The 15,021-nt window shown below is 46.0% G+C and overlaps 1 protein-coding gene across 1 annotated transcript in view; it reads left to right on the top strand.

The window, feature by feature from the left end:
- The first annotated feature begins 5,157 nt into the window (after positions 1–5,157).
- ITGA11 (integrin subunit alpha 11) overlaps positions 5,158–15,021 on the top strand; it is a 139,680-nt gene continuing 129,816 nt past the window's right edge. Inside the window, exon 1 of the mRNA XM_038767246.1 lies at positions 5,158–5,228. Within this exon, the coding sequence (XP_038623174.1) occupies positions 5,174–5,228 (55 nt within the window). The 5' untranslated portion in view covers positions 5,158–5,173. The remainder of the gene's footprint in view (positions 5,229–15,021) is intronic.

The raw sequence follows: 15,021 nt of genomic DNA, 5'->3' as shown, positions 1-15,021 counted from the left end.
TGTTACTTTGTGGGCTTTTGGCCCTGCCTAGAGCTGGAGAAGATCGAAATTGAAGTTGCCAAGTTGGTTAACTGGCTACATGTTAGGGTTGATCGAATGCTTAGTACGGTGCCCGGCACACAGCAAGCACTTAATAAATACCACTTCTAGGTGATCAGATCAGGCACAGTTTCAGCCTCCCACAAGCCCATTCTCTGGGGCTCATGAACTAAAAATGGTAGGGAGGCTGTTACCTTATCCCCATTTTATAGATGAGGAAACTGTGGCTCAGAGAGGTAGCGCAGCCTGGCAGAAAGAGCATGGTTCTGGGAGTCAGAGAACATGGGCTCTAATCTTGGCTCTGCCTATTGCATGACTTTGGGCAAATCACTTGGATTTTCAGTTTCCTCATCTGTAAAATGGGCAGAAAATACCAGTTCTCTCTTCTACTTAGATTGTGAGCTCCAAGTAGGACAGAGACTGTGTCCAATCTGACTAGTCTATCTTTGAGCTCAAAACAGTAAGTGCTTAACAAATACCACAATTATTATTTTCCCAAGGTCACACAGCGGGCCAGTGACAGAACCCGATCTAGAACTCAGGTCTCCTGACTCTGTCACCTGCTCTTTGCAGTAGGCTATGCTACCTTCCTATGCCTCTTCAGAGAACTTCCAGCCCACCCATGTGTGCTTGGGGAGGTCAGAGGAGCTTTGGTGGTTTATATCAAAAATTCCCTCTCCGATCTTGAGATTTTTCTGGATGGAACTTCTCCTCTTCTTTACTCTTTATCAAGTTTTCTCTTCAAAGAAATTCTTCCCTTATCTGTCGTATCTTTCCGTTTGGTCATTCCTTTCCTCATTTCCTCGTAATATCTACACTGTATAAGCAATACATGGCTGAGGCCTGATGAATGCAGATTGTAAAATAAGGGCTCATATTTGTCCACAGTGTAAACAGCAATACATTTATCCCACTAACATGGCCAGAATAGGGGCAACAGGCATGGGGGGGGAGGGTGGATTTTTAACTCGGTGGGCTCAGGAGACCTGGGTTCTAATCCCAAGTCTCCCACTAGCTTGCTGTGTGATCTTGGGTGAGAACCTTAACTTTTCTCTTCCTCAATTTTCTCATCTGTAAACTGGGGATTAAATACCCATTCTCTCTTTTAGATTGTGCAACTCAATGCTCTCCTAGTACAACCCAGCCTGGACAGTTTGCTACTCTAATGCCAACCTACTCACCTTGTTCTCATCTATCTCACTGCCAACCTATTGTCCACATCCTGCCTCTGTCCTGGAATGCCCTCCCTCTTCATATCCAACAGTCAATTAGTCTCCCCACTTTCAAGCTTTATTGAAGGCACATCTCCTCCAAGAGGCCTTCCCGGACTAAGCCTTCATTTCCTCTTTTTCCACTCCCTTCTACACTGCCCTGATTTTCTCCCTTTATTCACCCCTCCCTCAGCCCCACAGCATCTATGTGCATATCCATGGTTTATATTAAAGTCAGTCACCCCCTCTAGACTGCGAGCTTGCTGTGGGCAGTGAATGTATCTACCAACTCTGTAATATTGTCCTCTCCAAAGTGCTTAGTACAGTGCTCTGCAAACAGCAAGTGCTCAATAAACAGAAGTCATTGATTTCAGCCCTTGAAGGGCAGGGACTGAGTCTGATCTGATTATTTTGGCATATAGCAAGCACTTAGTAAACACCATTATTGTTGTTATTATTAGAGGGGAAGCAAGTTGGAAGAGGACAAACCTCAAAGACCTAATAGGAAGAAAATCATAAATTTGGGTCTTTTTTAGCCCTAAATGGAAATTCTTAGGAAATTCTTAGTAACCCATTGAAGTGGACACTCACAGTGGGAGGCCAGAGTTCAGTCATACCCAAGAAAAGCACCTTGGAGAGACTGCAGGGCCAAACAGATGGAGATTCTCAGAGAGACAGGAAGATGGAGATGGATGGAAACAGACAACGGCTCTGAGGGATAGAGGCGGCACAATTAATCGTCTTTATTGAGCACTTACTGTGTGCAAAGCACTGGACTAAATCTTTGGAGAGGACACTAACAGAGGTGGTGGACATGTTCATTCAATTGTATTTATTGAGCACTTACTGCGTGCAAAACACTGTACTGTGCTTGGGAAAGTAAACTATAACAATCAACATACACCCTGCCCACAGTGAGAAGTGGTGTTGCCTAGTGGATAGAGCATGGGCCTGGGGGTCAGAAGGACCTGGGTTCTAATCCTGGCTCTGTGGGGCTCCTGGGCAAGTCACCTCACTTCTCTGGGCCTCAGTTCGCTCTTCTACAAAATGGGGAATAAGACTGAGAGCCCCATGTGAGACAGGGACTGTGTCCAACCCTATTAGCTTCTATCTACTCCAGCGCTTAGTACAGTAGCTGGCACATTGTAAATGCTTAACAAATACCACAATTATTTATTATTATTATTATTAATGAGCTTACATCATTAATGATCTTACAGTCTAGAGGGGGAGACAGACCATAATATAAATAGACAAGATAGATGGGCCCAGGGAACTTTCTTTTATTCATTCAATCGTATTTACTGAGCACTTGAAAGCACTCTATTAAGCGCTTGAGAGAGTACAGTATAACAGTAAACAGAAACATTCCATGCTCACAATGAGCTATCAGTCTAGAGGGGGAGACAGACATTAATATAAATAAATAAATTACAGATATCTACATAAGGGAATCTGCTCCAGATGTAAGAAAGTGCCTTTTGGTGGGAAGGCTTCATATTGGATGTTAGTTGTGCACTGCTCAAAATGGCGAGCTCCTCGATCTGAGGGTTGTGCCATTCCCCCTTTCCTCAGAGTAGGACCAAGGCTAGTTGTCAAATGAACCTACTCACTGTGCCTCCCTCTTGACTCTCCTGCTGCCAAATCCCTTGCTCAATTCCTCCCTCCTGCCTGGAGTTCCCACCTCCTTCACGTTTGACAGATCACAACTCTCTACATCTTTGAAAGCCTCCTAAAACCACATCTCCAGAAGGCCTTCCCTGATTAATTTCTCTTCTCCTTACCTGCATTTTTCTCCCTAACTTCCACTTCAAAGGTTATGGGCCACCTAAGCACTTTTTTATGGTATTTAAGCACTTACTACGTGCCAGGCACTGTACATAGCACTGGGGTGGACACAAGGTTGGTTACAGTTCAAGTCCCACTTGGGCTCACAGTCTTAATCTCTGTTTTATGCATAAGGTAACTGAAGCACAGAAAAGTTAAGTGACTTGCCCAAGGTCATACAATGGGCAACAGTTGAATTTAAGTACATATCTTATATGCTCTATTACTTCCTCCTCTCTGTAATAAATCTTAATGCCTACCTCCCCCACCGGACTTCAAGCTCTTTGAAGGCAGGGATTATGTCTACTAATTCTATTGTACTCTACCCAGAATTTAGTATAGGCCCTCAATAAGTACTCTTGATTAGTTCAGACCATCCATGCTTAGATAATCAAATTAAAACTGCCTTTCCTGACTAATGTTTCATCTCCCCTAGTTACCCCCAATACTTTGTCACTTATGCACTTGAGTTCTCATACTCTAAACTCACTCCATCTCAACAGCACTTATGTACATACCTTTAAATCTGATGGCTTCCCCTTACCTATAATTTGCTTTTGGATCTGTTTCCTCCTCTATATTGTAAGCTCCTTGAATCAATCAATCAATCATATTTATTGAGCACTTACCAGATGCAGAGCATTGTACTAAATACTTGGAAAGGTTTAATCCCTTGGCTTAGTGGTAAGAGCACGGGCTTGGGAGTCAAAGGTCACGGGTTCGAATCCTGGCTCCGCAACTTGTCAGCTATGTGACTTTGGGCAAGTCACTTAACTTCTCTGTGCCCTCAGTTACCTCCTCTGTAAAATGTAGATTAAGACTGTGAGCCCCACGTGGGACAACCTGATAATCTTGTACCTACCCCAGTGCTTAGAACAGTGCTTGGCACATAGTAAGCACTTAACAAATCCCATAATTATTATTATTGTTATAATACAACAGAGGTGGTAGACATGAAGACAAGAAAAGTATCTACTAACTCTATTATCCTCTCCCAACTGCTTAGTACAGTGTTCTGCACAGAGTAAGCACTGCATAAATGCTATCGATGGATCAACCGATGTGACAGACATTTGCCCAACTGAGTGTAGTTATCTGAATCTTTTTCAGTTTCTCCAAAATGGAGCTTGGCTTTCCACTGCACCTTATCCAGGGGCCCAAACCAAGCTCTGACTCCACTCTTGAAGAACCTGTGTGGCCTAGTGGATAGAGCCACTGCCTGGGAGTCAGAATGACCTGGTTTCTAAACCTGGCTCGGCCACTTGTCTTGTTATGTGACCTTGGAAAAGTCTCTTAACTTCTCTGCTGTGCCTCAGTTTCTCTTCTGTAAATGGGGATTAAGACTGTGAGCCTCACATGGGACACGCGCTGTGTCCAACCTGATTTCTTTGTGTCTATTCCAACCCATTCATTCAATCATATTTATTGAGCACTTACAGTGTGCAGAGCACTGTAGTAAGCACTTGGGAGCATACAATATAACAATGAGCAGACACATTCCCTGCCCACCACAAAATTACAGTTGAGAAGCAGCATGGCGTAGCTAGAAGCAGCATGGGGTAGTGGATGGAGCACGGGCCTGGGAGTCAGAAGGTCCTGGGTTCTAATCTAAGCTCTGCCACTTGCCTGCAGTGTGACCTTGGGCAAGTCACTTCACTTATCTGGGCCACTTGCCTCATCTTTAAAATGGGGATTGAGACTGTGAGCCCCACATGGGGCAGGGACTGTGTCCAACCCATTTGCTTGTATCCACTCCAGCATTTAGTACAGTGCCTGGCACATAGTAAGCGTTTAACAAATACCATGCCAAAAAAAATATAATTGTCTTGGACTAGAGAACAAGAGCAGAGTGTGCAGAAAAGGCTACTGAGGGGGAGAGAGACGTCTCACAGCAAGGAGTGCCCTCAGCACCTCCCTGTTCAGCTTGGTCCCTCCCACTTCCTCCCTGCGAACTGTTTGTCAGGGAGTTGGCTGGGGCGTGCTGGGGAAAGCATAAGTTTTCCTCAGGCACGCTACCACTCTGGCTCACTGCCCCTCACGGATGGTCGGGACAAGGGACCGGGAGTTTCGGGAGCTTCGGAAGCTGCAGCATTCACATGGACTTCCCCAGAGAGCTCTTTGTACCCTGGGCTCTCAGCCTGCTGCTGCCAGGTAAGTCTGCATCCCTCAACCCTCGCCCGCCCAAGGACCCTCTCCTCAGGCCCCCTCCTCCGCTGAGAAGCCTGGATCTAATTTGCGAGATCTGAAGGCGAATGGTGGGGGTCGTGCTTAGCAGCTGATGTGTGTTTAAGGGGGATGGCCGGGGTGGGGGGAGATAAATTTGGCTTCCACCAGCTAGGACTTGAGAACAATCAGAAGTTCTTGGAAGGGCCCATGTCAGCTGGCCCAAGTTCCCGAGTCCGGGGCCTGGTCGGATGTTTCTCGGTCTGGATGTGAGAGATGGAGAGGAGGGGAGCCCTCGGTTAATTTGGAGAGAGAAGAACAGAGATGGCAGGAGGAGAAATCTGTGCCCGAGGGACATACCTGTCAGAGGAATGATTGGCACATTTCTCTGTGGGTGGATGAATGTGACTCTGGCTGTCGGGCACCTCGCCCTCAACCAGAGACTGGTGTCTTACCCACTGCTCAGAAGAAGCCTCGGACAAGGTATCTGGGAATGTGGGAGCAAGGGAGGGTAAAATGTGGATCTAGTGAGGTGGCTGGATTTTGTCCTAAATTCTGGAAACTTGTGAGCAAGAGTGTTGGCCTCTCAAACGGTTCAGCTCGGGGCTGCAAAGCCAGGTTGGGTTTCAGCAGGGAAAAGAACAGTTATTGTTGGAAACTTGCCTGGCAGTCAGAGTCGAACGAGTCTAACAGCGATCGCCAGCGAGAGAGGTTAGCTGTCCCCTGCCCCAAGATGATCAATCAGCAGCTTCTCTTGAGGGAGAGGCTAGAGGGGTCCTGCTTTCCCCTTTGGTGAAATTTGGGGCCAGAGAGTGGGATCAGGAGACCGGAGGGTTGATGGGGGGGCAGGTTATGAGGTTGGTGTTAGGTTCCAGACTCTGCCATCTGCCTGAAAGCCTCCCAAATAACTCTAGGGGGAAAGGGCACCCCACCTTTTTCAAATTATTCAATTACTTAATGGTCCCTGGGAAGCCACAACCGAAAGCCTCTCCTCCCCGCTTAATCTGGAACACGTGTGCATGCCATACACGTTGACAAACTGGTTTATATTTTGCACACAACTCCAAGTGAGACACAGAGGTTTTCATTTCAGGAACAATTTTAAGGGGAATTGTTAAGAAGCAATATCTGCAAGCAGCAGCAACAAGTCTCCAGACGGACCTCGGCCCGGGACTTTGAAGCTAGGTGTCTTGAGTTCTTCTGCCATTTGAACAAACGGGAGCCAGGCTAAAGCTGATTGTGCATTTCCTGTAGTTGAGTGGAGTTTTTACTTGATTTATTTCTTGCTTTGGGAGTCTTCCCACCTTTGCAGGGAAGAGTTATGGTCCAGCAGTCCAAACCCAGATGGAGATCTGTTCTCTCACTATAGCATGGGTCTGGTGATTTCAGCTGGAAAGCCCTCCTGGTTGGGGCAGGGGGGGTGGGGGGGCACTAAGGAGATTCAGATTCACGCTGGACTTAGAATGAGTTCAATTACCCCTGAGGATTTGTGAACATTAAGACCAAAATGCTTCAGCAGTCTTGGAAGTGGTCACAGTGTTAACTGGAGAGAAGAGAGGAAATCAATCATTCATATTTATTGAGCTCTTGAAGTGTGCAGGACACTGTACTAAGTGCTTGAGAGAGTGCAGCACAGCAACAGGCACATTCCTTGTCCACAATGAACTTAGACTAGATTACAAAATGCCAAGAAACAGCTAAAACAGAGCCAGCACTGAGGTGCCCTCACCTGCATTTCTTAGACTTTGAGGACCAACAGGAATCTCAATCAATCGTATTTATCCATCTGTTATATTTATCAATCAGTGGTATTTATTGAGTGCTTTCTTTGTGTTGAGCACTGTACTAAGCACTTGGAAGAGTACAATATAACAGTCGGTAGACAAAATAAGTGCTTGGGAGAGTACAATATAACAGAAGAGGTCTTTTCCCCTTCCTTGGGGGAAGTTATGTGCTCAGACCTCCCCAGACGGATATAGTTGGCAGTTTAAACTCTCCAAGGGCAGTAATTGCATCATTTCCCTAGGGACGTCTAATTGTCAGGAAGCTTTTCCTGAGGTCTAATTTCAAGTCTTTCAGCAGCAATTTTTTTAATGGCATTTAAGTGCTTACTACATATCAAGTACTGTTCTAAACATGGAGGGTAGATACAGGTTAATCAACCCAAATATAGTCCCTGTCCCACATGGGGATCACAGTCTAAGTAAGAGGGAGAACAGGTATTGAATTCCCATTTTGCAGTTGAGAAAACTGGAGCCTAGTGAAGTGACTTGCCTAAGGTCACACAGCAGGCAAGTGGTGGAGCCAGGATTAGAACCCAGGTCCTCTTGTGCCCATGTGGCCATGCTGCTACTGGTGGTTCAAAGCTAAAATTCCTTAGTGGAGAAAGAACACCAATCAATGCATATGCACAAATTGAAAGATTTTAGACATAAAGGAACCTCCTTACCCCCTGTTGAGATAGGCTTTATCATTGGAGGTCCCCAAAATGAAGAAAGTGACCCTTAGGTCTCAGGCCATATTTGAAGAGTCAGGCTAGGCGGACAGGACACTTACCCTATCTCAGCTCGATTACCACATCAGCCTCCTTGCTGACCTCCCAGACTCCTGTCTCTCCCTACTCCAATCCACACTGCACTCTGCTACCAGGATCATTTTTCCACAGAAACGTCCAGTCCACGTTTCCCCACTCCTCAAGAAACTCCAGTCATTGCCCATCCACCTCTGCATCAAACAGAAACTCCTTACCATCGGCTTTAAAGCACTCAATCACCTTGTCCCCCCACTACTTACCTTGTTACTCTCCTACTACAATCTAGCCTGCACACTTCACTCCTCTAATGCCAACCTACTCACTGTACCTCTATCTCACCTATCCCACCACCGAGCTCTCACGTATATCCTGCCTCTGGCCTAGCACATCCTCCCTCCTCTTAACTGACAGACAATTACTCTACCTCCCTTCAAAGCCTTACTGAAGGCAAATCTCCTCCAAGAGACTCTCTCTGACTAAGCCCGCTTTTCCTTTCCTTACCATCTGCATCACCCTGACTTGCTCTCTTTATTCATCTCCCCTTCCAGCCCCACAGCACTTATGTCCATATCTGTCATTTATTTACGTTAATATCTGTCTCCCCCTCTAAACTGTAAGCTCCTTGTGGGCAGGGAATCTGTCTCTTATAGTGTACTCTCCCAAGCACTTAGTGCAGTGTTCTGCATACAGTAAGTGCTCAATAAATACGATTGACTGACTGAGTGGTCCTGTGACACCAAGATAACTTAGATCCAGATAACTGTCAGAGAGGTGCCCTGTATAGTATTTCTATATTGGGTCCCTCTGCTCCTCCATCAAGATCTATTTCCCTTCTAAGATTTTTCCCCAACCAAGAAATTGCTGGCTCCTTGAAATCCTGTAGTGCTTGGTGCAGTGTTTAGCACATGTACATGCTTAAGAAATACCACAATTTTAATTATTTTTTTCTGCATTGTCTATGCACTTGGATCTGTGCCCTTTGGGCATTTGATATTCCTCCTCAGTCCCACAGCACTTATGTTCATAGCTGTAATTTATTTAGAGTAATGTCTGTCTCTCCTTCAGTCTTGTGGCGAGCAGGGGATATGTCTACCAACTCTGGTACTTCCTCAAGCGCTTAGTACGGTCCTCTGCACACAGTAAGTGCTCAATAAATACCACTGATTGATTGATTAAAAGATTCTCCCTGGATGAGGAGCCAACTTTTTACTATGAGCGAGGGAGATTTTAGGGGAGGTGGAGAGTGGGAGGGAAAGGCCTTCTGAGAGCCACCATTTTGGACCTTTTCAGTCCTGGCTAGAACCTCTCAAGTCTTGTGAGAGATTCAGGTTGGACAAGTCTGGAAATTTGGTTCGCTGAGCTGTGGGGGGGTCAATGCCCCTAACCATCTGTGTGCAATGGGGGCACCCAAGCCCCTAAACTTCATTTGCTTGTCCCTGACAGGAGTGCCCAGGGTAGGGGGGAGGTGTTTATCACCTGTAAACAAACCTGAAGGGCCCTCTGAGAATTCCAAAAACATAAACAGCCTCTTCTCTTGTCCTGCCGCTCTTGGAAGTGAAATAATAATAACAATAATAATAATAATAATAATAATAATGGTTAAGCATTTATGATATGCCAAGCACTATACTAAGCACCAGCTTAAATAGAAGATAATCAGGTGCCACATGGGACTCATAGTCTTAGTAGGAGGGAGAACAGACATTGAATGCCCATTTTGCAGATGAAGGAACTGAGGCACAGAGAAGTGAAGTGACTTGCCTAAGGTCACACAGCAGGTTCATGATGGAACCGGTATTAGAACCAGGTCCTCTGATTCCCAGGCCCATGCTCTTTCCCCTAGGCCATGCTGCTTCTCTCCCTGGTCACCATTCCTGAGTGCTCAGAAGGCTGGGGCAGAGGCGGGGATATGTTTTCCCCATTTTACAGTTGAAGAAACTGAGGCCCAAAGAGGTTAAGTAACTTGCCTAAGTTCAACAGTGAACCAGGGCAGTTATGCCTTAACCCTGTGCTCGATCTGAAATTTCACTTTTCCTAATTTGTTTGGGCAAAGACTCCACCACAAAAGAGACCAGGCTCTAAGGTTCATATTGGTCCATATTGGCACTTCCTTTCCCCATTAGCCAATCAATCAGTTATTTGTATTTATTGAGCACGTACTGAGTGCAAAGCACTGTATTAAGTGCTTGGGAGAGTAGAATATGACAGATGGTCACAACTCTGTTGCATTCTACTCTCCCAAGCACTTAATACAATAAATACGATTGATTGACTCTGAGCCAAAGGAGGGACAAGGATTGTGCCTGTTCTGACTAGCTTGTAGATAACCCAGTGCTTAGTTCAGTGCCTGGCACATAGTAAGTGCTTCACACACCATTGTTATCATAGTTATTATTGTTATTATGGTACTCTTGGGAATTTGAGTGAGCTGGCCTTTGAGAAAGGGCCTGTGCTTGGCTTCTTGATTCCGGGTGACTCAAATAGCATTGTGGATAGAGACATTTGGCAGTAGGAAGGTAATAACCCTGACGCTGGACACCGCAAATGGGGTCAGGTTCTGGGAGAGGCTGAATTTTTTGGGAATGTTGTCCTTTCGGGCCCCAGATATTTGCCAAGGTTTGAAGGCTGTTGCAAAACCTCAGCTGGAACAAGCTGAGGCAACAGGCTGCGAAGCAACGTGGTATAGTGGATAGGGCGCAGGCCTGGGAGTCAGAAGAACCTGGGTCCTAATCCTGGATCCACCACTTGACTGCTATATGATCTTGGGTAAGTCACTTCACTTCTCTGGGCCTCAGTTCCTCATCTGTAAAATGGGGATTGACTATGAGCCTCGTTTGGGGCTGTATCCAACCTGATTAGCTTGTATTTACCCCAACACTTAATACGGTGCCTAGTACACAGTAAGTGCTAAACAAATGCAATAAAAAATAAGACTCGGGTCTCCTGGACTCCCAGAGCACAAATCCATAGCAGGAGTTTAGCATCCACTGTTGTTTCAATAATGCTAACTGTAGCATTTGTTAAGCACTTACCCTGTACCGAACACTATATTAAGTGCTGAAGTAGATGCAAGATAATCAGGTCAGACACAGTTTCTGTCTCACATGGGACTCATGGTATAAGAAGGGGGAAGGAGAATGGTTATTGAATTCTCAATTTACAGATGAGGAAATGGAGCTCCAGAGAAGTGAAGTGACTTGCCCAAGGTCACAGGGCAGGCAGGGAATGTGTCTGTTTATTGTTATATTGTACTCTTCCAAGTGCTTAGTCCAATGTATCTCCCCCAGTGCTTAGAACAGTGATTCTCACGTAGTAAGCGCTTAACAAATGCCATTATTATTATTATTATTACTCTAGTAAGAGCTCAATAAATACTATTGAATGAATGAAGTGGAAGAGGCAGGATTAGAATCCAGGTCCACTGACTCCTAGGCCCATTCTCTTTCCACTAGGCCACACCACTTCTCTCTGAGCAAACACACTGCAATTACCAATCCTACTGGAGCCCACCAATCAGCAGTGCTAATTAATGATGGTATTTGTTAAGCGCTTACTATGTGCCAAGCACTGTTCTAAGCACTGGGGTATTCCCATCATTGCTCATAACCACATGCTTGAAAAGACAGGAAGGTTGAACTTCCACATAAGAAGAAATCCCAGATGTGAGGAGGGAGTGAGACATAGAGGCCACATGACCTGTGACTCCCAAGCCCGTGCTCTTTCCACTAAGCCATGCTGTTAGTTTGTGTCTAGTACAATGCCTGACATAGTAAGCATTTAACAAATACTATTTAAAAAGTCCTTAGAGCAAGTTCTTGGTGCTAAAGCCTCAGGACTGTGAGGGTCTTAAAAATAATAATTATGGTACTTGCTAAGAACTATGTGCCAAGGGTTGTTCTAAGCACTAAGGTAGATACAAGTCAGATTGGACAGTCCCTGTCCCACATGGGGCTCACGTTTTATAGATGAGGTAACTGAGACCCAGAGAAATGAAGTGACTTGCCCAGGGTCACACAGCAGACATGTGGCAGGGTCAGGATTAGAACCTAGATCCTTTTGGCTCCTAGCTTCATGCTCTATCCACTAGGCCAGGTCTCAACAGGCGATGCCGGAGGAAGTGGTGTGACACCAAATAATTGAGCATTTGCCACCTGCATCACACCTGGCACTCCTTGCCTTGGCCATGAAATGGTGCCATGTTCCAACCCTCCTGGCCAAAAGTCCAACCACATGCTCCTACTAGCTCCAGATCAAGCCTCCTGAGCCATGACTAGGGACTGTTCTTCAGGGCACTGTTCCCCATCTGGAGACTGGAAGCAAGCGGCAACCGCATCCTGGGCCTGTTCCCTGGGGGATCAGGAGTTCAGACCCAATAACACCTTTAAAATCCAAAGGAAAATATCTGAGATGGGCAGGTCTGGGCCAGCTGTGAGCCAAAGAGCAGGCATGGAACTTGAGCACTCACATTCCAGCTGCTGCCCCCAGCCAAACACTAGCTGTGGCTGGGAAGGTGCTGAGATCTGGGCCTGATTTTATTACAGTAGAGTCAATCCCTTTTTCTTTTTTATAAATGGTATTTGTTAAGTGGCTACTATGTGGCAGGCACTGTACTAATCTCTGGGATAGATCCAACCCCAACTGCTTGTAAACAGTCCACTGTCCCATATGGAGCTCACAGTCTTAATCCCCATTTTACAGATGAGTGAACTGAGGCCCAAAGAAGTGACATCACTCAGTAAATCACTTAATTTCTCTGTGCCTTGGGGACCTAATCTGTAAAATGGGGATTAGAACTGTGAGCCCCTTGTGGTACATAGACTGTATCCAGTCTGATTAGCCCATATCTACCTAGCCCAAAGCTTAGTAAAGTGCCTGGCATATAGTAAGCGCTTAACAAATACCATAAAAAAGTAAATGCTGAATAAATACTATTGATTGAATTCCACACCCATCTTCACATCTGTGTATTTGGACCACCGGTTTTCCATCCTTCCCAACCACCTTTTCTCAGCTGGGAATGATGGCAGCTCCAGGAGATAACTGTCAATCACTCCATGGATCAGTTGTATTTACTGAGTGCTTAACATGTGCCGAGCACTCTACTAAGCACTTGGGAGAGGGCAGCAAAATAGAGATCACAGACACAGGGCTCTGCCCTCAAGGAGCTTTGCAGTCTAGTAGAATGCATGCAGCATGCAGAGAAGCTGTTTGGGCTAGTAGACAGAGCCCAAGTCTGGGAGATAGATGACCCGGCTTCTAATCCTAGCTCGGCCAATTGCTTGCTCCTTAACCTCAGCCAAGTCACTTAACTTCTTGGTGCCTCAGTTTCCTCGACCGTGAAATGGAGATTAAATACTTTTTCTCTCTCCTACATAAACTGTGAGCTCCATGTGGGACAAGGACTGTGTCCATCTTGACTAACTTTGTATCTACCCTGCTGCTTAGGCAGTGTTTGACACCCAGTAAGTGCTTAACAAATATAATAATAATACAATGATAAATGAGTGGCGGAATCTCGGGCCTGAGATTTCAGAACCCAGGACCCGTGCAGACTGATTTTTGGTCATGCTAATGGCTTGCCCTGTGCCACTCATGCTCTTTCAGCCTTGTCAGTCTTGTTCTTGCGGGGCCTTGGAATGAAACAAAGGATGAGGAGGAGAGGATGCAGCATGTTGCAGAGTGTTTGCAAAAGTGCAGGACTCATAGCTGAAGTGACCACCACATAGTTCCGCAGCCCAAAAGTTTGTTCGTTCGGTTAGCGACTCGGGTTTTCCGTGCCCCATTATGTCTAATTCTCACCTGTGTATTCTCACCCGATGTTTAGAACAGTGCTCTGCAAGCAATAGAGAAGCAACATGAGTATAAAGAGCCTGAGAGTCAGAGGACCTGCATACTAACCCCAGCTCCTCAACTGGTCTGCTGTCTGACCTTGGGCAAATCACTTCATTCTCTGGGCCTCGGTTACCTCATCTAACCCCAGGTCCTCCACTTGTCTTCTGGGTGACCTTCAGCAAGTCACTTCACTTCTCTGGGCCTCAGTGAGAGGCAGCATGGCCCATTGGATAGAGCACGGGCCTGGGAGTCAGAAGGCCCTGGGTTCTAATCCCGATTCTACCCCTTGTCTGCTGTGAGACCTAGGGTAAGTCACTTCACTTCTCTGGGCCTCTTTTACCTCAACTGTAAAACGGGAATTAAGACTGTGAGTCCCATGTAGGACAGGGACTGTATCCAACCCGATTTGCTTGCATCCAACGCAGAACTTAGTTCAGTGCCTGGTGCATAGTAAATAATAAATACCACAATAATAATAATAGTTACCTCAACTAACTGCAGCTCCTCCACTTGTCTGCTGTGTGACCTTGGACAAGTCACTTAACTTCTCTGGGCCTCAGTTGCCTCATCTAAACCCAGGACCTTCACTTGTCTGCTATGTGACTTTGGGCAAGTCACTTCACTGGGCCTCAGTTACCTGTGCTGATGTCACTTTAACCACAAATGGGTCCTACCCATAAAAACCTGTGGGGCCTTTACAATGGGCAGTCCCCCTACCTGCCAGCACACACGTTGCGCTCTGTGTTCCAGAAGTGACCCGAGAGGGTGAGTGGTGCCATGCCAGCCACCAGCACAATCAGAGATTGTCCCATAGAGGGCCAATCCTGAAATGCCAAGTCCGAGTTTCATCCATCAATCTCGATGGGAGACCCCATCGTCCTCGTCTCCTGGAGAATGAGGTTCCAAGAACCTGCAGAGAATTGATCCATCAGTGGTATTTATTGATGCTTAATGTGTGCAGAGCGCTATACTCAGTGCTTGGGAGAGAGTAAAGTGTCCAACAGATTTGGTACACATGCTCCCTGCCCACAAGGAGCTTACAGTCTAGATGGGGAGATAAACATTAAAATCTATTACAGGATTGTGGCACTGCAAGTGGGGTGAATATCCAGAGTGTAAAGGGAATAGATTCAAGTAACTAGGTGGCACAGAAGTGAGAGGGCAAAGGGGGAAAAATACTTAAAAATAATGGTATTTAAGCACTTACTATGTGCCAAGTGCTGTTCCAAGCACTGGGGTAATAATAATGGCATTTATTAAGTGCTTACTATGTGCAAAGCACTGTTCTAAGCTCTGGGGAGGTTACAAGGTGATCAGGTTGTCCCAAGGGGGCTCACAGTCTTCATCCCCATTTTATAGATGATGTAACTAAGGCACAGAGAAGTTAAGTGACTTGCCTAAAGTCACACAGCTGAT

This window comes from Tachyglossus aculeatus, chromosome 26, assembly GCF_015852505.1.
Source record: "Tachyglossus aculeatus isolate mTacAcu1 chromosome 26, mTacAcu1.pri, whole genome shotgun sequence".
Lineage (NCBI taxonomy): Eukaryota > Metazoa > Chordata > Mammalia > Monotremata > Tachyglossidae > Tachyglossus > Tachyglossus aculeatus.
The sequence above is the reverse complement of the archived record's forward strand: the minus strand, read 5'-3'. Positions and strand labels throughout refer to the sequence as shown.